Source organism: Mizuhopecten yessoensis, unplaced genomic scaffold (assembly GCF_002113885.1).
Source record: "Mizuhopecten yessoensis strain PY_sf001 unplaced genomic scaffold, ASM211388v2 scaffold10531, whole genome shotgun sequence".
Classification (NCBI taxonomy): Eukaryota; Metazoa; Mollusca; class Bivalvia; order Pectinida; family Pectinidae; genus Mizuhopecten; species Mizuhopecten yessoensis.
This window is the reverse complement of record NW_018408593.1, coordinates 28,046-52,660: the sequence shown is the minus strand read 5'-3', so window position 1 is coordinate 52,660 and position 24,615 is coordinate 28,046. Positions and strand designations below refer to the sequence as shown.

Genomic DNA, 24,615 nt, shown 5'->3' with positions numbered 1-24,615 from the left:
AATGGTGAGTCTGGCCTCCCTGGGGGCTGAGGGGCGGGGCCCAATAGGGGAAATATAGCAAATTCTTTAAAATCCTTCTTCTGTAGGAATGAAAGCATTTGTTCCATATTTGGTCAAAAGCATCCTTGGGTGAGGGGGAACCAATTTTGTATAAACCATGGGTCTGGCCCCCAGTCTGGAGCATCCTTGGGCCAAAGGGGACTCAATTTTGTATAATTGGTGGGTATGACTCCCCTAGGGGCATAGGGGTGGGGCTCTGTTTAAAGATTCTTGCTATATCTCAAGTACTGGATAGATCTTTCTGAAATTTCATATGTACTTGCAGCACCTACCATGGAGTGCTATATCTTTACTTCATACCAATTGTTTTCAACATATTCAGGTGAGTGATACAGGCCCTCTGGGCCTCTTGTTTTTTTGTTGCCTTACACCTTTGTGTTCAAACACTTTACTGGTCGTTTGTCTGATGAAGGTGACATATATCCTGTTAATAAAACGAACCTCATTCATAAATCTTCCACTGGTTGTGCTGTATGAACCTATACTTTTCAATTAGAAATTCAGGCCAACAATGTTTCACATTAATTTCAAAAATCTGTGCAAACTCATAAATATAAACTTTATTTATTTTCCAACAATTATGAAACAAAGTTATTTCAACTTATATTAATCACTCTTGTTGGCCCGGATGTTAGCACGTGGGGGGGTCTTAGTGTGGGAGGAAACCAGAGTACCCAGAGAAAACCCATGTGATCGGGCAGGTGACCCCAACCTTTTCACGTCCCATCGTGGAATTGAACCCCGGCCGCCTTGGTGAAAGGCAAGTGCGCTATCCACTGCACCACCCGACCACATGCAAACCCATCTTTTATAGGAAACTAGAGAAACCTGGTGAGGAAGCTTACAAAGGTATACCCCCCTGCATCATTTTATCTACATATTCAAACTTTGGTTTGTAGGAGGTATCATACCCCAATCACAAATCCCTTCCATAATGCACATTTACATATGTTGTTCTTTCCTGTGCTAAGTTACGAAAAACTCAAACACACAGTGAATTAGAAGGAGGAGTTACACTTATGAAGTTCATTGACAGATGGACACTCCGACAGGATGATTCCTATTCCTCACCCCTACAAATTTTGTTTGCAGGAGTTATAACAAAAAACAATTGACAAATGATAATGATCAGAAATACCATGATTTATTTTATCATTAATGATAGTTTCTGTAATAACGGAAGAAAATTACTGAGGTATCAAAAATGGCAGGTAAAGCTAGTGTATGACAGAATTCAAGATATCTCAAAAAATTATATATCTTTGATACAACATTTGATAATGAACAAAACTTTTAAATGCCCTTCTATACTTCCCCTCATGAAAGCAAGTTTATGATTCAGATCTATAACCAATTTTACATTACAAAGCACCTGAGCTTTTAAACAAGATTGTGCAGAGATTATAATGAAATAAATGCAGTTTTCACAGTTCACAAGATGTCCTTTGTAGGGTCACAGACTAGAGGTCAAGTTCGGACGTGATGTCCATCTTCTCTGTGTAGATTTTGATACTGGGGGCGACTTCCTCCTTGATAAACTTGGTCACCTGTCAACAGTGGTGTAAGGTCAAGTAGCGGGGAAAGACAATACAAACATCTATATTGTAGCATACACATCATTCATAGTATAATTGATAAGTTGCATCTTAAGGATAACTGTACCAATGTCTAAAATTGTAACTGTGCATTGGAAACAGTTGTCTTTTCTGAAAAGAAAACCACACCTTGTGGAACTTTTATGAGATACTAAAAAAGATGATATAAAAAGATCTACAACAATGGTTTGAGTGTAAAAATGCATTGTGGCGAAGCCATTATTCGAACCTCGGAATTCAGATCATTGCACCTGAAACTGGGCCCGCAAATGTGCGTCACAATTTTCCCTATAGTTGACTTATTACCCAAAATTAACTCTTTTAAAAGAGTCTAGGACACAAAGTTTTTTTGTTGCAAGACAATTTGTGTGACAATCTAGAGTCTGTTGCATAAATACCTGTTCAGGGGCCCGGCCAATGAAATTACTTGGTTCCAGCAATTTATCGAGACAACCACGGACCGGCTCGAAGTAGGCTGATTTTTTTAACCTTTGTACAAGGTCATTCTCTCCACCTTCCTGCTTGACGACCATCCCCGCCTCCTGAGACAGGACACGTATCTGCTCATGGCACTCCTAAACAGAAAATTGTATACACCACTGGAGGCTACCAACGACTCTTCTTGGAATACATTACGTTTATTGAAAACTTACCGTTAACTAATACCCATACCAGTGTAACAGGAAAGAGAAACACACGGACAGACCGGAATTCAAACCCAGGATCCTCTGAAATCTTAAGACAAATGCTCTACCAACTGATCTACGTAGTCCCCGGCGATTGACCCAATCCAGTTCCGCAACACTGAATATTTTAGTTTTCCTGGACATTCCTCAGTGGACATTATTATTGCCCTATTAAGAAATTCCTTATTGGATGTGTGTTCTGTCTAAAAAGTTCCTTTGTTTGTATTACAGTCATTCTTTGATGTTTCGAACTTTGAGGGACCATTGGGAAAAAATTGAAACATGAAAGATTTCAACTCACGAATGTTGAACAGGGCAGAATGTGATTGTTAAATGACAGAACACAAGGCTAAAATCTTATTTGAAACATATAAATATTGGATTTAATGTAATTAGAAAATTTTGTATGATTTATTTGTGTACTAAGATTTGCATGTTCAGATGTTCCAATGTTCTCATACAGGTAACTGCTTTACTTTGTTTTATTAGTTGTCTATACTGCCTTCCTAGAAAGTCTTCATGTGATGTACTTTCTCTTCCTACTGATTCCTCATAGGACATCATTAACCTACATAGAAACTCCACATCGGAAACTTCCTTGGACATCATTGCCTTAAAATAATTTCCGTTATACACTGTTCTTTTCTTCACTTTGTATAATAGGGAAACACAGATATTTAAAAAAAATCAAAAAAATCCCAATGTTTTCTTTGTTAAAGGTCAATAAATATTTCATTTTAATGAAATAAACGAAACACCAAGAACCATTGAAAAATATCAAATGTTTGCATGTAATTGAGTCCAAGTGAATAGGGGTTGCACACCAGAACGATTAACTCTTTCATGGACGAAGCAGAATTTCTCTATAAACTATTGCCCTTGTTGGGTAATATTACATAGTGATTCTTAAAACTGCTGGAATACACTGTCATTGATTACTGCCCTACCTGGAAACAATTTATCCTGTCGGAGACTCTAACTTGGAAACCTGTTCGGAAAGTCTCGCCTTTCCTTCAAACAAGTTACATATTTCCAGATCCCACCTAGTCGACATACCTGTCTGTTGCTTCCAGCGTTCACCATAGCAATAATGATATCCTCCGTAGCCATGAAGGGTAACTCTTGTCTGACCCTCTTCTCTATCACCTGGAAAGGGAGATAATCTTGTGAGTCACTCTGTACTTTATTAATTTTCCTATGCAAAACTATGGTTTCTATTTGAACTAAAAATGTAATGAAAGTAAGCATCATTCAGTGTTCAAACTTGACAGTTTATCATAGACAAACAACATAAAAAACACAGTAGAAATATTGGAAATATTTACTTCATAGACCAAGTTGTCTACAATGTTATTGACTATTTTGTGTGTCACCCTGGTAAAATACTAGCCACTTCCAACCGACTCAGCTGAAGATAATTACTCTTTAGATCACTCAGTAGAGTACTCAGCATTACTTGCAAAGAATCGCTATGACCCCTGGAAAACTGGATATGACTTCTTTCCTGGAGGGAGTATGTCACCCTGGTAACATATACTACTGTAGCTGCTTCCTATCGACTCGAATAGAGGGAATTTCTATTTGGATCAATTGGTAGAGCGTAAAATTAGTAAACCAAAGGTCCAGGGTTCGACTCCTAGCGAGGGCATTGAAAAAATAATTACCTCTGTTAACAAACATTTGATTCAAAGGGTATAGTTATGAGGGAAAAGTTATTCCGTAAAATTACTTTTATTCCTTTCTCATTATAAATGTTTTCTTCAATCCTTAATTCTGATCTATAGATAAAACATACCGGTCAAACTCTGGTCTATGACCATCTCGGTAGGTCTATAAGAAGTCAATATTATATAGACCTATTGTCTTTGGTGTGTAAATTCTAAATTCTAAGACTGGTCATTGTTTGGACTATATCTATAACCTTGACCTTGACATCTTGAAATACAAACTCACCTAATATATTCATATGTTCATTTTTTGTACACATGCAGTCTTCAACAAACTTTATATTTCTCCTAAAGTTGTATTACAGGTGCCTACACTGTAACACATTACCCTTTTTATATTAAGTTTGTTAAAGCATGCGCTCTATAATTTCCAGGAGAGGAACTATGCAAAATATGACAATATTCACGAAATATTCAATTTTTTCTAATATGCAAATTTGAACTTGTTACCATGGCAACAATACTTTGAAATACAAATAAATATTTTCATAATAGTATTTGGAAAGTATTCAAAATAAAATAAAAGGTTGTTTGAAAGATCATTTAAAAGTTTTGAACTTTGGTGCATTTAAGGGGCCAAAACATGCCCTAACCATACATATAGTCCTTTCTAAAAGTATTTAACACTGGTGATGTTTGGTTTCAAATCTTTGAATCCTGAAATATAAACTCATTTTAGTACTTGACCTATCTGCAAAGATTTTTTTCTCTCCAAAATCTGTCATGAAATGAAGTCAGAATAACTGTAAAACACATTGGCACTTGACAAATCCTTACCTTTGGATAGACCACAATACCTTCCGAGATGTTCTGTAACGTGCTTAGAACAATGTCTGCTGTCAGGAAGGCCTCTGGCAAACACACCCTCCTGGAAAATAGATGACACAGGTGATTATATTTAAAGTCCCATATTTGTAATACCTTAACTGTAGTCCTTTGTGCTACATACTGACAAGTAAAACTAAAATGTTAATTTTTCTTGCAATAAGCCCATGCTTGGTAATAAGCCCACCCAAATATGTTGAAGTTCAGTAGAAATTCCAACAAATCCTATTTTCGTTGTCCTTTAATAAGCCCATCCCCCTTCGTTTCAGACAGATTTAGTGTTCGACCTCTGCATTGGCTTATTTCAGGATAAATATGGTAGTGTGGTTTACTACTTTTTAAGAATCTGGCGAATCTCTTTCCAATAATTCTCAGTCTATACCGTCTTTGATGTTTGGTCCCAACATTTCCTCTCTTAATTAAAACTAGATGGCCCCTGTCTAATCCTGTGTACTCTTATATCAGATTTTGTTTTCTGGCCTGGCTATATTCATTCTTGTCAAAATGCTCTTGGGATCCCAGCTTTTCAATTTTTCTAAAGTTAGGTCTTCTCTTTTTCATTCAATGTTTAGAAAGGAAAATACACTATGTACATCGATATCCTAAATGTTGATACCCAGAATCGCTGGCTGTAAAAAACTGGACCCTGAAAAGGCCAGTTTAATATTTCAGTCCCAGTAATATAGCAAGATGAGACAGGTGATTTCCCCCACAACTGCTATAGGCTAACATCCTGGACATTATTTACTTGGTCAATCATTTAATCATGACGTCACGGAACAATGCTTTGTGACGTCCTCTTCCATTGTGACATCATGACTCATTGCTGTCGTTTTCCAATTCAGAAACAGACTTTTCTTAATTAGGGACATTTAAGAATGAATATTAACTATTATGAACAATAATGACCTATTTGCACTGTCGTCAAGAGTGCGTTCCATCCACTGAACTGAGGCTGTCATTAGTGGATCCTGGACAAGACACATCAGGTGACGGGCCAGCGCACAGCAACGCTCGCTTCTCATAGGGTTACGTTTGTAGGGCATGGCACTTGATCCTGTCAGAATTGAAAGTAAAAAAAAAATAAATAAACAAAAGAAAATATATTCCATTTACTGAGAAAATGGTGGGTTACGATGAGAAAAGTTCAGTTAATTAGAAGTGTTACCAGTGGAGGTCTGGGGCCTGTTCATTTATGTGGAACAACCAGTTTAAAAATGAAACAATTTTGGATATAAATCCTGGCAGACCTGCAAATGTTTGTGCAGCCCTTGTCAGGCTTTGTCAAGGCTCGCCTGAAAGGTGCATAAGATTACTAGGTCCGACCTTACTTAATAAACAAACAACTGTGGTCCGACCGGTTAAACCGTTTAAACGAAAACAATCCAGGTTAATCTAAGTTGATTACAGTACAGGAAGCACATTACAGTATTTCAATTTTATTGTCACTAAAGACAGATTTTTCTGTTCGAGAAGAAATACACTTTTCAATTCATCCGTATTGGATTTTCAAATATTTTACTAAAACTGTCGCTGGAATGGCAGACTATACCCCGCCTACGCCAAAAATCCCAGACAGACACACGGACAACCTGATACTCCTAAATTTTGTTGTGGGGTATACAAAAAAATGTCTACTTACCAATCTGTTCTTTTTCAAATGGTTCCTCAAGTTCCTTAAAGCTTGCTAATAAACGAATATCGGTACAAATCTGAAAAAAAAAGCCCAGAAAATATCAAAACTTTGTTTAATCACGACATAGACATTGAGACAATTCAAGTCCAACGTCTAAATATAGCAAAACTCTCTAGATAACGTGTACACAAAGTAAGGTCATGGAAAAGAGCAGAAAAAGGTATGGTATACTGTAGGCACTCCTTAACCCTTCACCCCTACGTAACTTTAGTAGACTCTACCATGCATTGATCTGGATGAGTCCATTATGGTCTACAGTGGTGAAAGGGTTAAAATAAAAGAGGGACATAACATGTGTATCCTTCATACGCAGAGGTGGGAGAAATGTAAATTCACCTTTGTCATAAGATAACTTTTTGTTAGACCACTAAAAAAACACCCCAATCTTAAACATTTCTTTGGTGTATTGTTTTTACTCCAAACAAAGGTGGAAATGGATCTTCAGGGCCATTATAAGAAAAAAACGACAATTGCATGCTTTTACAGATTTAAGCCAGGAGAAAGTAATTTTAAAAAGTGACATGTCGAAAAACTGGCATCATAATCTGACTTTAAGGGATATTCAATTTGAATTGCATAATATTAAACAAACAAAATTTGATATTTCTTAGGAAACTGAGAATAGATCACAACTTTATTAAGAGAAGGTCAAATCTGACGATATTTATACAAACTAAATTACAGATGACTAAAAAAAGAAGTGTGTTTCAGGAAAGATGATAATAACAAATATATGATATAAGCAGAGTGACATAAGTGGAAACTACTGTATTAAGAAATTTAATCAGTAATGATTCGCATTGTTATAATCATAATAAAGGAATAGAGACCAACACTAAACTGCATAAATTTTCAAATACAAATTTCTTGCTTTGTTTTTAAATGAAATTTCAATTTTTTCATTTGTCTTTCAGATTGTTTACCACAAACATTTGATATACACATGTATACAATTTGAATGTCTTCAGTCAGAATTTGTAGTTTTTTTATTTACCAATTGGATCGCAGAGAAATTTCTCATGCAACTGACAATTTCAAAGTCTCAAGTGTCTTCTGAAGATTCGGTTTCATTTCTTTGTAACACCATTAAATAAATGAACTTTAAACATTTTACAACAGTTATGAAACAAGCTATTTCAACTTATATTAATTACTCTTGTTGGCCCGGGTGTTAGCGTGTGGGGGGTCTTAATGTGGGAGGAAAAAGGAGTACCCGGGGAACAACTACGTGGTCGGGCAGGTGACCCCGACCCCGTACCTTTTCACGTCCGTTCAGGGAATCCAACCCCGGACGTCTTGGTGAAAGGCAAGTACACTATCCACTGCACCACTCAACCACCCTTAAGGAGGCTCCACCCTTTCGCAATTAACCAGCAGAATTCAATGAAAGTTTCACATAATGATTATGTCGCTATGCAGAGACGATTTTATGAAAATCTAAGCATTCTGATAAACTGGGTATTTTTTTGTGTAAAAAATACTGAAAATTGAATTTTTGTCAAATTTAAAACTTTCACATTTTTTTAGTGTGTGTGGCATTGTTCAAAACTATTACAACGATGAAATAATGAAAAGAAGCATTGCTAATCAACCCTACAAATATTTTATTTATCATAAAATATCTAAAACATGTTACACAAAATGTTTTTTATTGAAATTGTGTGGATAAAAGTTATTATATACAAGCTTAAAGCAAACGGGACACATAGATTCATACAAAAACATAGAAAAATTGAACCAAGTCTTTATTATTCATTTATTTTACATTTTACAATCATTTTGATCCTGATAAGAGTTATCTACCTTGAAAAAAATCTTGACTTTTTTGCAGGGGGATAAAATGTATACAGTGACAATAAATTTAATTATGATATTAATATTGTCAATTTACTGTTCTTTTATGGAACAAAATTACTCTTAATCATGTACACTTTGGACATCATTCCGTAGCCCACTTACGCATGGTATATTTACATGTCATGTACATATGTAACCATAGGCTATCGCATGGTATGAGGTCGATAAACAAAACACATCAGTCTACATTCCATGTGCCTCATAAACGACCTACGTGAATTTGTCTGATCTGATGTCAGTGTCTTCCCGTTAGTTCGTTTGTCTTTCTATCATAAGCTTTATTTCTGAAGTACGTGTGACTACACATTTCCCAGTTCAATCTCAATATCAGGTGTTGACATATCATCGTCACGCATGTGTACTACTCTTTACCCGGTGTTATTATAAACTACACTATGGTAATGGAATGCCCGATATGCAATATGGAAATGACGACACAAAAATATGATAAGAACAACATGTGTATTACGAAGGGTGGGAAGTCCTTAAACATCTTATGATGTTATTTCAAATGCCACCATAAATCTTGTGGGTAGACGACACTTCAACATTTCAGGCTTATATATATATTGTCTAGTCATAGGTTTCCGCGCGTTATATATTTCCGCACAGCCATTTTTTCAAGCTATATATCGTTACTACATGACCTGCTGGACACTACACAAGGACATTTAAGACGTTTATTCATCGTTTGTTAACCGACACAATAATCACCGGATGTTCGTCCGCAAAACATAAGAATTAATCACTGATTAAAAAACATGCAGTTTTGCTTAATGCACTTTTTATCTTGCTCAAAATGAACCCATACCTGAAACAAGAGGCCCAGAAGGCCTGTATCCGCTCACCTGAATATGTTTAAAATAATTGGTATGAAGTAAAGATANTAATAGGGATAAAATCCTGTCATTCATTCATTCATTCATACAGAAGAAGGTATTTGAAGAATTTTCCCTATTGGGCCCCGTCCTTCTGCTACCAGGGGGGCCACACTCACCGTTTATACAAAATTGAGTCCCTTTTGCCCAAGATCCTCCAGACTAAATTAAGATAAAATCCCTTAACCCCTATGGTAGAAGAAGGATTTTGAAGGTTCACCTCTATTTCCCCTATTGGGCCCCGCCCTTCTGCCCCCTTGGAGACCACACCCACTGCTTATACAAAATTGAGTCCCCTTGGCCCAAGGATGCTCCAGACTAAATTAGTATAAAATCCCTTAACCCCTATGGTAGAAGAAGGATTTTAAAGGTTTTACCTCTATTTCCCCTATTGGGCCCCACCCCTCAGGCCCCAGGGAGGCCAGACACACGGTTTATAACAAATTGGTTCCCCTTCACCTAAGAATGCTTCAGCCCAACAGAATAAGAATGATTTTAAAGAATTTGCTATGTTTCCCCTATAAGGCCCCGCCCATCAGGCCCCTGGGGGGCAAGACCCACTGTTTATACAAAATTGGTTCCCCTTCCCCCAAGGATGCTTCAAACCAAATATGGAACAAATCCTTTGATTCCTACAGAAGAAGAAGGATTTTAAAGAATTTGCTATGTTTCCCCTATTAGGCCCCGCCCCTCAGGCCCCTGGGGGGCAAGACCCACTGTTTATACAAAATTGGTTCCCGTTCCCCCAAGGATGCTTCAGACCAAATATGGAACAAATCCTTTAATTCCTACAGAAGAAGAAGGATTTTAAAGACTTTGCTATATTTCCCCTATTCGGCCCGGCCCCTCAGCCCCCAGGGGGGCAGACCCACCATTTATACAAAATTTGTTCCCCTTCCCCTAGGATGCTTCTGATCAAATTTATATTTAAGTGATATATTTAATTCATGAACCGTTTTTTTTGTAGTCTGACAAACGTACGAAAATGTCGTATATATATGAGGCCACATCTCCTCGCCGAAAAGCAAAGGAGACATTTTTATATCGATATAAACACACTTTGCAATGAAACGTTAACCTTGTAATGCAATGAAATTCCAATTTTCACCAATTTTAAACAGAACAAAATGAGAAATAACTTACCATCAACCAAAACCGAAATAAGACTGGATAACAAAAATAATAACAGATTCTATTATAACTAAATAAATAAAATAGATAAATTTATAAAATAACATTAATCCGTTCATGTTGACATGTTGAAAAATCATTTTAAGATGTGAAATTAATAAAAAATCTGTTTTGATAATTAATTTGATGATCAAAGATATTTTTTTTATACCAAACGAAGCCCAAACGAAGCTTTTGTTCGTTCGAGCCACTGTGGAGAATTTATCTTTAGTGTATACTAGTTATCTTTCTTTGAACACTAAATCAAAATAGTCACACAGAAACATATGACGGCTACTTCCGATTGGGAAAAAATTGTTAAAAATTGTTGAATCTGATTTTTTTAAATAGAGTTTTATGTTGCTAGTTTTTTGTTTCCATTAGTAGATTGTATACATGTCTATTACAATCATCTGTAAGTTCAACAGTTTTCTACCGATATGCTTCTCAAGTGTGTGGAAACCGATACCTTATGAACAGACGCCCCCAAACTGGCTAGTGTACTCAGACAGTCCGCATCCACCTTCCTGCTGTATGTCTGACCACAGATCAGGATATTTCTGAGTAAAAACAATTTCATTAAGTTATGGTAAGTGATTCCTGAAACCAGCAAAAACATCCGCAGCAAAATCGGTATATCCAATTGAAATTAAAAATTTCCGGGAAAATGATTTATATTATGAAAAATACGAGCGAATATTTTGAGTTTGGCAAATATCATGATACCTGGGCCTGTAATCATGATACCTGGGCCTGTAATCATGATACCTGGGCCTGTAATCATGATACCTGGGCCTGTAATCATGCTCAAACTCAGATTTTGAATCAATAAAAGCAAATACATTTTGTCAGTGTTTTGGAAGAAGTTTGGAAAGACAAAAATACAAAACACCGTTTTCAATGGTTAAATTGGACTGTTTCATCATGTAACAGGATTCAAGCCAATAGATATAAGTACCAACCTACTGATGTCGCTTGAGCTGGTCGTGATTAATTCCTGTCTGTTTATATTTTCATGTTTCATTAATAACCCTAATTGCTGCGTTCGGGTATCCACGCTCAAGCGCAGCACCCCACTAAATAACCCGTTAACTTTTGGACTTGTGTTGGCTCAATTTTCCTGTTTAAGTCTATGATTTAAGCCAGTTACATGAAAGATTGTTTAAGCACAGAATTCATGCTTGAGAATGGTTTCATGAATACGACACGTCTTTAACTCATTGAACCCTGAAATTTCATAATGAACTATTCCAACCATTGAATTGGAAGAGTTCAAATGTGTCTTCAGGGGTGAATGAGTTAAATGACCTTAGCTGTTGATGCAACATGTAACCCTGTACAACCAATCACGAAAACAAAACCTTATCTTGTTCTGTTCAAATTGACGACAAACAATGCTCTTCATCAAGTAACAAAATGTCTACCTTTGAAACCCAAGGGCTTCGCTCTCATTGAACATGTCTTCTCTGCACCCCTGGAATGTGTCATGACAAATCAAATTCCTGCAGTAAGCTAATTTTGGGTTAAAAAAGATGACCAATCCCTCGGTCAATGACTGTCCTTATATATATGTTCTTTTAAGTATAGTGGTGCTGCAGCACCAGAATTCAAAACCTGTCGATTTTACCGTTATCCTGCTGCCGTTTCTTTGATCTTCATCAAAAACATCTAGCATAGACCTATATCCTCCGCAAGGAGCTGCATTAACCCTTTCACCACTGTAGACCATAATGGACTCATCCATATTAATGCATGGTAGTCTACTAAAGTTACATAGGGGTGAAAGTGTTGTAGCGGAACTTGACTGGGTCGATCGTTGGCGACCAGATAGCTCAATTGGTTGAGCATCCGTCTAGAGTTCGGAAGGTCCCGGGTTCGAACCCGGGTCCGGCCATGCATTTGCCCTCTCCTGTTACATTTGGCGCCCAAAAAAATATACCCACAGAAAGTGGTATAGGGTCTCATGTGTCTTTGGGGTCGAAAACTTTGTTATAAAGGAGGGAGGAATGTAGCGGAACTGGACTGGGTCGATTGTCGGCGACCAGATAGCTCAATTGGTTGAGCGTCCGTCTAGAGTTCGGAAGGTCCTGTGTCCAAACCCGGTCTGGCCGTGTATTTTTCCTCTCCTGTTACAGTGTTAAGAGCCTCTGATTTTGTCATGACATATTTCAAGGGTGAAGTGAAGAAAAATTTTACGGGAGCAGAACTCTTGGACTTCACCAATGCTAATTGTCCTTTTAGTTCACAGGGTGTGAGGCCATCAAAATTGAGTGCCAAGCTTTGACCCATAAAAAGGCCTTGACGTTGAGGTAATAGCTATTGAAACAAGGACATTTTTTTTCTCTCATAACAAAGTAATCATTGGTCACATGACAAGTTTCAGTTAATATCATTTGTCACTTTAGAAAGATATCGCCCAGGTAACGATTGCGTTAAAAACAAAAGTATGTCTTTTTTCGCTACTATATTTATAACTGTCACTGGAGGAATACTCAAGCGCCTTAATAGACTAATTTTACAATTTATATAGGGAGTTTATTATCAATCAAGTACATGTACAACTAAAATAACCAAAACTTTAGGGTACAAACTGGATCATCCAGTAAAAAAACTATATTTAGCTATCTTCAATGAATAAGTAAGTTCTTACTTTTTAAAGCCTGCTTTCTCTGTAACAAGTCTATCTAGTTCTTCAACCTGTAAAACAATTAAAAAATTAGGACATGATATAATTATTTTTTTTGCTGAGTACCGTTCTAGTTATTGAAACGTCACATAGAAATACTTATTGGTTGTGTTACAAGAATCTTTTCAAAATCCATACTTACCAACCTTAAGAAAATGTTTAGAAATACCCTCTTCCCTAATTGACTACTAAGAATATACTGTTTATTTATCCGGCAATGAGCCCAGGCCTGGTAATAAGCCCATAAACGTCAAAAACAGTTCAGTAGATCTAGAAATGCTAACAAATAATAATTTCATTGTCCTGCAATCAGCTCACCCTACTCTGATTTAGAGTTGGACCCCCAGGATTGTTGCAGGATATGTATGGTTGTCGTCTGCACATTTGTTAGCTGGTACAAAAAGGTAAAAAAATCCACTCCAAGGTTCAAATACAAAATATACGACAGATCACAAAATTAAAGTGGTTTAAGGGAGAGGTTAAATTCATTCCAGCATTTTAATGTTTAAATAAAAGAACCCTGATGATTTTTATTTTTTTCAAGTAATAAAAGTTCTTGCATAAAATCATTCTTACAGTATACTGTAGTATCACTATTTACTTAATAATATTTCAAGTGCCTTTGGGACTACATTCATCAGATAAAATATGGATTTTTTTTAATTTAACATCAAGGAAAATTATTTCCCAACATCTAAAATAACTGCAAATTGAAATAAAAAAAAACACATTTTTTTTCTCTTACATATATACTGACCTTTTCGGGGTTTCGTTTGAAGAGTGCCATAAAACTGGCCTGGGTTCCTGTTGTCCCCTTGACACCCCGAAACCTGAGATTGTTTCGTGCCGTTTCCAAGTTCTGCACATCCATGAGAAGGTCCTGTATCCACATGCATGCTCTTTTTCCCACGGTGGTCAGCTGAGCTGGTCTACAACATAACGATGACAATTAGGATTTATCATAAGATAAGATCAATCATGCATGGCTGATAGACCCTAGTTATGTAGCAGATCAGAGGTTATTACTTTTCAATGCCTCTGCTAGAGATCGAACCCAGGATCTCTGGTTTACTAGTTTGATGCTCTACAGAATGAGAGGAATTGAAAATTCTCCCTAGCTGATCAGTTGGTAGGATGTGGTTAGTATTTTAACTGAGTGACACATTCCCCCTCCAGGAATGAAATTCATCCCAAAAGGGATAAAATGATACCAACTAGAGTATAAAGGTAAGTATTTCAGTCCATATCCCAGGTCCCTACATGGATACCAATGTAAGCAAAGTAATTTTTTTAAATGCCTCAACTTTGGATCGAACACGGGACCTCTCGTCTACCTGTCTGATGCTCTTCCGAATTACCGTAAAGAGAAATTCTCTCAAGCAGAGTCGGTAGGAAGCAGCTACATTTAACCGGATCACATATTCCCCCTATGGGTATAAGAACTTGCCCAGAGTGTTTCCAGGGGTTACAGCCATGCTTGTGAGAAGAAAGGTAAGTATTTCATCTGTCATTATTACCTGGGTACTATCTATGTTTGTCGCAATGTAACAGAGGCCATTATTTTTCACTGCCTCCGTTTGGGATCATACCCAGAACCTCTAGTTCACTAGTCCGACTTGACTGAATGAGCTGAAGAGAAATTCTCCTTTGCTCTGGTCACTTAACACAGGTTATTAAGTGACAATTTTTTTTATATAAATAATTCTAAAATGGTTACTGCCATGAATAAATATTGTATTGATGAATAATGAGCTGATACATGTATGCAAACATCGCATTGTACCTATGCCGTCCTTGCGTATTGCAGAGTTATCTTCTCTTGTGAGCAGGTATTGATTGTTACGTCATTGGTTTGTGCGAGAAAATTATGTCGTTTTCTCAAAAATTGATGACGTTACTCTCACAAACAAATGACATAACAATCAATACCTGCTCACAAGAGAAGATAACTCTGCAATACGAAAAGACGGAATACATCACTAGCTATTTTTATTTTTTTTGAAGAAATCTTAAACCTGTGTTACGGGAATACCTGTCTAAAGCGACCCTTTTTAATGACTCCTGCCAATTTGAAAAGTATAAATTGATAGATTTAACTGTAAGACATTTTAACTTCATGGTACTTGTCATCTTATACACGAAGAAATGTGCCGATTCCAAACTCACTGTAAATGCGTATAGGCAAGGCAAGGCAGTTCTCTGTATTTATCAGCAAATGTGGTCAGTCTCTGTATACATCTTGCCAGCTACATAAAAAACCCAATAAAAACAGGAAAATTACATATGTATTCAAATATAAGATAAAGGACTGCCTTCTTCAATATTTTAATAAGTGATAAAAATCCACAATTTCCTCGGACATTTCAGAAATGTTAAACAAAAACTGATAAAAAAATCCCATTTTTTAATCTGAATTACAATATGGATCAAATAAAAAATATTCTAGCAATAACATAATGCCGTTTCTTAATTTTCCATATACATGTAGATGTAAAAGGATCGGTTTTCACTTCAAAACCAACACCCAGGTTCGGTGATCTTGGGTCCATTAGGGTCTTGCAGTCTAAAATGATTGAAGTTTGGCAAATAAACACAGACAACGAAATATAAAATTCAGGTAGTTTATTAATGACATGAAATATCTACGCACAGGGACATGAGTTTAGACCACGCTGTCACACACTCGAGCACACATACACCTCAATAACATGGCTTTATTTACAGGTGGTACAAGGCCTAACTGACTATATATATCGACGACTACACGGCCATATGCCTATTGAATAGACGCCGAAATGATATACTGACGGCTACACGGCCATATACCTATTAAATAGACGACGACATGGTTCAAACACGACTCTAAAACTCCTACAACAATACTACATGGCTACAGAGAAACTACTGGTAGTACTGTGACTGGTAAACTATCTACACTAACATTACCCTATTGTGTTTGAGAGACCCTATACCTACAGCTACTCCTAAAGTAGAAAAGAAGTGAGCCGAACCAGTCCTGTCAAGACTTTTATTCTGACTGCCGAAGTACATTGATTGATTGATCGATAGGTTTTACGTCCGCACCACTGCCGAAGTACACAGGTGTACCGGCTTAAATAGGCAAAAACAAGGCACTTTGCACATGCAATAGTCGCGCAAAATTACTCTGAACATTTCCGCTGTTGCTATAGAGTTCCGAACAGTATATCAACTTCCGGTATATCGATGATCATGATGGAAGACTAGGCCTGGTAAGCAGACAGACGTCAAATATAACTCTTTAAAGTTTACAAATTTCCTAAAATTTTACATAGAATTCAAAATTTAACCATATTTTTTTTTTTAAATCAAATAATAAAAAAAAGAAGTAAATAGCCAACTGGTTTTGATACAATTTAATGAGCCATTATTTTCTGTTTCTCGAACAGAGCTGGAAATTCTAACATCTGTCAGCAAAATCCTGGGTGGTAAGGTTTTATCAGCCAAAGACTTGTTACAACAAAGTACCATGAATTCCACTAAGTATCACATATTTTTGCAATAATACACCTGAAAACCCCCCTTTATTTACTTAACAACAATTATGAAACAAGTTATTTCAACTTATATTAATCACTCTTGNAACCCATCTGGCCGGGCAGGTGACCCTTGTATACCTTTTCACGTCCGATTGGGGAATCAAACCCCGGCCGCTTTCGTGAAAGGCAAGTGAGCTCTCCACTGCACCACCCGACCACCCTTAGTACCAATTTTGTCTCACGGAATACATGGCAATAAAATCATTAAATTTCAAAAGACAGTTATCTCAAAATGATGGTTTTTTTAATTACCTTTGGTAGCAAGATGTCAAAACCGTCCCGCATCACTATCAGGTCCTGTAAAACAAAACAGTTCTTGAAGTAGAACCTTACAAACATTTAAAAGAATAAGATCATTCTTACTTAAATATCATTTCTTTAATATCCTTGGCTGACTCTACCTAAACTTTATGAGTTAATAGTTGTGATTTTATGAAATTAAAGTGTGCTATTGCAGTCGGACGAGAAATAGTGATAAAAAAGTGCCATCGCCAGGGCTCGAACCCATGACCCTTGGCTCTCCACCCCGATGCTCTACCGCTGAGCTAAAGGGAAAATCCCTACAGCTGACACATGAAAGGCAACTTAATCAATACACATCTTAACACTATGATGACACATCTACAATCAACTTCACTCTCTTCTCTGGTTTTTGAGAAGCAAATTTAATTATTATGCATTACATTATAGTGCTACAATGTTCACTATAATTAGCAATCTGGTCACTTATAATAATAATAATGTACAGCATTTGATATAACACCCTATCTAGCTAACATCAGCCACTCTAAAGCACTTTCCAGTACATAGATAGATATACAATTTATACAATCAATACAGTTAGCATATACATTGATCAATTCAATTTGGAGGAATTTGCAGGAGCTACCTTATCAGGCACTAACGACTAGTCCTATGCCACCTGGCTAATATCTCCCGATGTATATGCCTGCGTGTGTGCTGGAGATATTATGTGTTTTGTTTGTAGTAGGACCGTGCTTCTAAAAGCATCATTTATTAAGTGTCACCTCATTTGAATGCTAAAGCACAGATACCACATCATCCACCCCAGACCATTTTATACTCCACCTGGGTTGTTGGAGTTGTGTGGGCAGGAGAAAAACACTTTCTCTGAATATTCTGTGCCTAGGACGATTTCGGTGAACAAACCCCGGCCGCCTGGGTGGAAGGCGGTAGTGTTAACCACTTGACCAATCTGCCCATATAATTATGATTATAAATGGCTCAAAGCGGGCACTTATTGATTAATAAAATGTGAGCTACAATGGAAAAAGTTTGGAAATTTTATTCGTTCATTCACTTCATACAAGTTTATGGAACATCCGGCCATGATCTCTGCTTTAAAAGTATAGTTCCTGTAAATCATTGACCACGCCTAGTCAGGAGGAGAGAATTATTAATTTCAATTCCTTTCAAAAAAGGGGAGGGGTAGCACTTTTAAGAGGAAGGGTGCTAATTACGGCGAATATGATATTTTTCATTTTAATTTTTCAACATAAAAAAAGATCTGTTCATATGTAACAAGAGGCCCAATGGGCCTGCATCGCTCACCTGGTATACATCTCACACTTGTAACCTTTAAAGTGATCTTAAATTAAGCTAATAAAGGCGAAATATCAGTATTTATGATTAAAGGTAATTCTAAAGAACCTGTTAAAATTTTAAAAACATTTCACCCCTGTGACCTTGAAAGTCGAACAAAGGTCATTATGTTGAACAATTCTTATAGCCCTTTATCTCAGGATGCAACTTGCAAAACATCACCATCCTATCCTTTTGTTTATTGAAATTAGGTCATTTAAATGATTAAACATATTTGAGTAAATGTGACCTCGAAAGTAGGTCAAGGTCATTCAAATGAAAAAGCTTGATAGTCCTTCATCTAAGCATGCTACTGGCTAAATATCAACATTCTGGGCCTCATGGTTATCCTTTAAAGATTTAAAAAAAATGAACCCTCTGACCTTGAATATAGTTCAAGGTCATTCATTTGACAAACTTGGTACAAGTAGCCCTTCATCCCATCATGTTACAGGCCAAATATCATCATCCTGGGCCTTTTGGTTATTCAGAAAAAAGTTGTTTAAAGGTGTTGTTTTTTAAAATCAATTGACCCCTGTGACCTTGAATATAAGTAAAGTTCGTTCATTTGAAAAAACTTGGTACCCTTCACCCCAACATAATACTGGTCAAATATCATCACCCTGGGCATTTTGGTTATTCAGAAGAAGTTGTATAAAGGTTTTAACATATTTGACCCCTATGACCTTGAATATGGGTAAAGGTCATTCATTTGAACAAACTTGATAGCCCTTCATCTCAGCATGCTACTGGCCAAATAAAAAAGATTTTGAACATATTTGATCCCCGTGACCTTGAATCTGAGTGAAGGTAATTTATTTGAACAAACTTGGTTGCCCTTCATCCCAGCATGCTACTGACCAAATATCACCATACTGGTCCTATTTGGTTATTCAGAAGAAGTTGTATAAAGAATTTTTAAAACAATTGACCCCTGTAAATTCAAGGTCATTCATTTGAACAAACTTGGAAGCCCTTCATCCTAGCATACTACTGGCCAAATATAAACATCATGGGCCTTTTGGTTATTAAGTAAAGTCGTTAAAGGTTTTGAACATATTTGATCCCTGTGACCTTGAATATATGTCAAGGTCATTCATTTGAACAAACTTGGTAGCCCTCATCCCATCATGTTACAGGCCAAATATCATCATCCTGCAACTTTTGGTTATTCAGAAGAGGTTGTTTTAAAGATTTTGAACATATTTGATCCTTGTGACCTTGAAAATAATTCAAGGTCATTCATTTGAACAAAGTTGGTAGCCCTTCATCCTAGCATGCTACTGGCCAAATATCAACATCCTGGGCCTTTTGGTTATTCAGAAGAAGATGTTTAAATGTTTTATTAGACATTTGACCCCTGTGACCTTGAATATAAGTGAGAGTCATTTATTTGAACAACCTTGTAAGCCCTTCACCCCAGCATGCTACTGACCAAATATCATCACCCTGGGCATTTGGGTTATTCAGAAGAAGCTGTTTAAAGTTTTTAACATATTTGACCCCTGTGACCTTGAATATAGGTGAAGGTAATTTATTTGAACAAACTTTGGAGCCCTTCATCCCAGCATGCTACTGACCAAATATAACCATACTGGTCCTTTTGGTTGTCTATCAGAAGTTGTATAAAGGTTTTTCAAGATAATTGACCCCTGTGACCTTGAATATAGGTGAAGGTCATTCATTTGAACAAACTTGGTAGCCCCTCATCCCAGCATGCTACTGATCAAATATCATCACTCTGGGCATTTTGGTTATTCAGAAGTCGTTTAAAATTTTTAACATATTTGACACCTGTGACCTTGAAAATTGGTGAAGGTCATTTATTTGAACAAACTTGGTAGCCCTTTATCCCAGCATGCTACTGACCAAATATCACCACCCTAGGCCTTTTGGTTATTAAGCAGATGTTTAAAGTAAAATATTGACGTCGGACGACGCACCACGGCATAAGCTCACTTGGCCCCTTTGGGCCAGGTGAGCTAATAAAAACCATAAAACACATACATGTGCATCTGAATTTTTATGCATTGAATTAGTAAATTTATATTTACTGTGTTGTCCCCGACATAGGCAGAAGTGGCTCCCAGGTGTATAATTGGTGCAGCTTTAGGACAGCATGCAGCAAATGTGTGCACATGTGCCATGACGTCATGTCGTACACGTTTCTCCTCGAGAGCAGCATGCTCAAAGTCAATATTTTCAGCATTTGCTCTCATCTGATCGATCTGTTCTTCGGTAATGGTGACATTGTCCAGTCCTAGTTGCTGTAATTTTAATAAATAAAAAAAATGGTTATAAAATGGAATTCATTTAAAAAGCAAAACAAAATATCTTAAAACAAAATATCTTAAAACATTCTATAGGTATAATGATGGCCAAACAATTTGGTGATTTCCTCGTAAAACTGCATGTTGTTATAAAATCTAGCAACACCAATTTTGACTTTTTATTTGGCGGCATCATGGGCTTACAAAAGTTGAATGTGAGCTGACGTGAGCAACAATGTAAAAATTAGCAATTAAAAGACCAGCCTAAAACCCTCATAGAGTCAGTGCCTTTTTTTGATACAGAAGACATTATACATGTGTGGCAGATTTTAAATGTACATAGGATTATGGTCGCCTTCTAGCTTTGCGCTAGAGGGAACTTCCCTTTAGCTTAGAGGTAGAACGTCCGACTAGGAGGACTAGGATCGCGGGTTTGATTCCCGGTGGAAGCATGCTACTCTCGTTCCTGTTACATATGCTTGTGATAAAGTTCGCCTTGATTTAAGTGTTTTGGATGACAACGTACATGTGAAAGAGAAAGCATATCTTTCAAGTTTCCATTATGATTGTCTAAAAACGTTGTCAGTTTCAGTAAACATGTTTTATATGGTTGAAAGCACAGGGGTTTGTTACAAATGTCTGAAATACACATACTATGCTATACTGTTTTGGGTCACAGCACACATAAACATACACCTTTATGTGTGCTGTGACCCATATCAGTATAGCATAGTATGTGTATTTCAGACATTTGTAACGAACCCCTGTGATTGAAGTGAGTTGGGGTACATCAAGTTCAATATAAGCAACAAGACAAAGTTGCCACCCTTTACAAGATATATACTATACAATGCACAATTGTCACCACATATCGTGTTGTAAACGAACATTAAAACAATCTAATTTTAGTATCAGGAAGTGTGTCTGATAAGATCTAGTGCAACATCTGGGAACATATCCACATATTTCTCTGAAAAGGGACTTAACGTCACAGTACCCAAATTGGGACACTTGAAGGAAAAAATCACAAGAAATTTGCATGCTGTGCAAAGAAGTATTTTTAAATTGAAAATATTGATTAAAAGATGCTAATATACCAATAAAACATTATATGAACTTTATTTACTGCCTCTTATGTTACAATAAGTTTTAGTTTGTAAATAATGACAAAAATGTAACATTCTAAACTGATGCCCCATGCAACGTTATTGATTTCAATTATTGATTTCAATTTTTGTATGTAATTTTTTTACAATCCTACTATTTCACAACTAATGGTACATTGTAGTTTGGAAAATAAGTTCATTCAGACAACCCTTGACTCTTATATATTCCAAAGATATGTCATGTTCTGCTAAATACTTTTTTCATCTCCAAATATAAGCCAAAACTGGTAGGGGTGTCCCGATTTGGGTACAGCTTCACATGTTTCGGGATTACGTAACTGTTAAAGTTGTGCATTGATTAGGTTGCCTTACAAGTGTCAGCTGCAGAGAATATTTCCCTTCAGCTCAGCGGTAGAGCATCGGGCTGGATAGCCAAGGGTCGTGGGTTCGAGGACCAGCGATGGCACTATCTTTATCACTATTCCTCGTCCTATTATAAATTGATGCCGTTGACCCTGCATGCTCATTCAAGGTAGAATCCTTGACGGGGAGTCAAAGAACCTGGCATGGGTTGGTGTTTGAAAAAAGGGGGAATAGTGTAAAAGATGTACATTGATTAGGTTGCCTTACAAGCGTCAGCTGTAGGGAATTTCCCTTTAGCTTAGCGGTAGAGAATTCGGCTGGAGAGCCAAGGGTCGTGGGTTCGAGATCCAGCGACGGCACCATCTTTATCACTATTCCTCATCCTATTACATAACCATGGCTTTACTTCCGGTTCTATTTATAGAACCACGCACCGGAAAGATAATGATATCTATTTAGGAAAAGTGAACTTAAATTACTGGGATCAGTACTATGGTATGAAATACATCAATATTTCACTAAAAAGTGTCCAGATTTGGGTACTGTGACGTCAGGGGTGTAGAGAGCGAAAGTAAGCGTAACCCCTGGATATCGAGGATGAATGCTAGTCGTTTTGGTAACAAGTTGTTTCGGGAGTCCCGAAGTTGCTTCGGGACAGATACAATTTTCACTTATAAATCGCTCCCGTTTCATAAAAAGTCATGTAAATACACAAGTATGGTTTTAGTCCGAGACCTGTATCACGACCTACCCGTGCTTGGCATCATTATAGTGTTAACAGATTGCTAGTGCTTGATGGGATACCTACCAACATTTACCCGATTGACAGTGTGTTGTTACCTGATGAAACTAATCTCATTATTAAATACAGATCTAGGGGAACTTATGATATTCAACATCAATTTCTTTAATTATTATTTTTGCTGTATTGAAATTGAATTTCATGAAAGTAAAAACGTGAAACACGTAGAATATATTTTAGACATGTGAATCAATTCATCAAATCCAGCAATATAGTTTGACGATGTTTTTCTGTTGTGTATTTATGTCAGTGTGAATATTATATTTATCTATTCATGTGTTATTAAAATCATGTAATGGTAAATGTATGAAGGGAGAAGGCTATGTTAAGTTGTAATAATTTTTATCCAATCGATTGTCTAAATTAAGTTGACATTAAAACATGTTTAAAGAAAAATAAAAGAAGATAAAAAAAATGAAAAATCCCGAAACGACTTTTGGCATGTCCCGAAACGACCCGAAAAAATTCCCGAAACGATTTTCATCTTCGAGGATGAATTCCAACCGGCAAATGAGAGAACTGTGATGCAAGTTCGCTATGTTATGAAATTTTATGGAAATATTTCAATTGAATAATGAAAGATGTTTAGCTGTTTGTTATGGGTTTTTTTACGAAAAATATCTCCACCTTCCACAGGGTTCATGAAAATATTAATTCTCTAACAGACCATTTCTGCTTCTGCAAGGTAAGTCCATAACAGCCTCCATGTGGAAAACTTTTTCATTTCACCAAAGTTCTTAGCCATTTCTGGACTAGCATATCGGGAAACAAGCGGGGAGCGATAGTTCAGATGCTCCAAGCTTTTAGCAGCCAGTGAACCAGCCATGCTGATGCTGATCTGAGGAGCCGGTCGGTTGAACACATGCAACTGGTCACCTTAAAAGCGTCTTCAACCGACAACATACGTCTTCAAGTGACAACAAGCGTCGCCAGACAAAACCTTTTTAATACCGAATAAAGTAAGCGACATCAGAAGATATGTTTTCAATATGACTATACACAGTGGCGGATCCAGAGGTTTTTTTTAGCCCCCCCCCCCCCCCCACACACACACCTCAAGAATTTTCTTAAAAAATCATGTATTTACACACATGCCCCNCCACTGATACAACTCTATACCAATTTTACCCAATTCAACCCAATTCTACCCAATACAAGTGTCGATTTACCCAAACAACCCAATACAAGTTGGACCCGGGTATTTTTTGGCAAGATCGTCGATATTTGGAATTCCTTGATTCAATCTATTTCATTTCAAAATATTTCATTGTTGATACAAACAAAGATAAATACAATGATTATAGTTGAAATATAACAATACATGTATTAACAAAGGGACCAGACAACAGGCTTAGCCTATATACATGTACAACCCAATACAAGTGGGACCCGGGTATTTCTTGGCAAGATCGTCGTTATTTGGAAATCCTTAATTCAATCTATTTCATTTCAAAATATTTCATTGTTAATACAAACAAAGATAAATACAATTATTATAGAAGAAATATAACAATACATGTATTAACAAAGAGACCAGACAACAGGCTAAGCCTACTTTTCTTATAGATACCGTTATCCAATTATTTTAATTTCATTAATATATTGAAGTTATCTGTGGAAGATAGGACAATAACGAAAAACAATGATAATACTCACTCACTCTCATACTACCATTCGTAATTGGTATATTTTATATCGTTAGAACTTGCATGTA

The 24,615-nt window shown here is 36.7% G+C and overlaps 1 protein-coding gene across 1 annotated transcript; it reads right to left on the bottom strand.

Moving 5' to 3' along the window:
• Nucleotides 1-1,182: 1,182 nt before the first annotated feature.
• LOC110461008 (adenylosuccinate lyase-like) lies at nt 1,183-23,772 on the bottom strand. Its single transcript, XM_021514267.1, has 13 exons — nt 23,569-23,772; nt 20,415-20,627; nt 17,011-17,055; nt 15,347-15,426; nt 13,938-14,109; nt 13,145-13,191; nt 10,964-11,054; nt 6,536-6,605; nt 5,803-5,950; nt 4,846-4,936; nt 3,398-3,487; nt 2,054-2,230; nt 1,183-1,607 (listed from the first exon to the last, which is right to left on the bottom strand). The coding sequence occupies exons 1-13, from the start codon at nt 23,725-23,727 to the stop codon at nt 1,521-1,523; spliced, it is 1,470 nt and encodes a 489-aa protein (XP_021369942.1). The 5' UTR covers nt 23,728-23,772; the 3' UTR covers nt 1,183-1,520.
• Nucleotides 23,773-24,615: the final 843 nt, after the last annotated feature.

Coding starts and splice junctions, on each gene's coding strand:
- LOC110461008 (XM_021514267.1), bottom strand. CDS start 23,727: ATGGCTGGTTCACTGGCTGCTAAAAGCTTGGAGCATCTGAACTATCGC. Junction 5,951..6,535: donor ATTTGAAAAAGAACAGATTG/GTAAGTAGACAT, acceptor CAATTCTGACAG/GATCAAGTGCCATGCCCTAC. Junction 1,608..2,053: donor TTGGCCGGGCCCCTGAACAG/GTATTTATGCAA, acceptor CACTGTTGACAG/GTGACCAAGTTTATCAAGGA.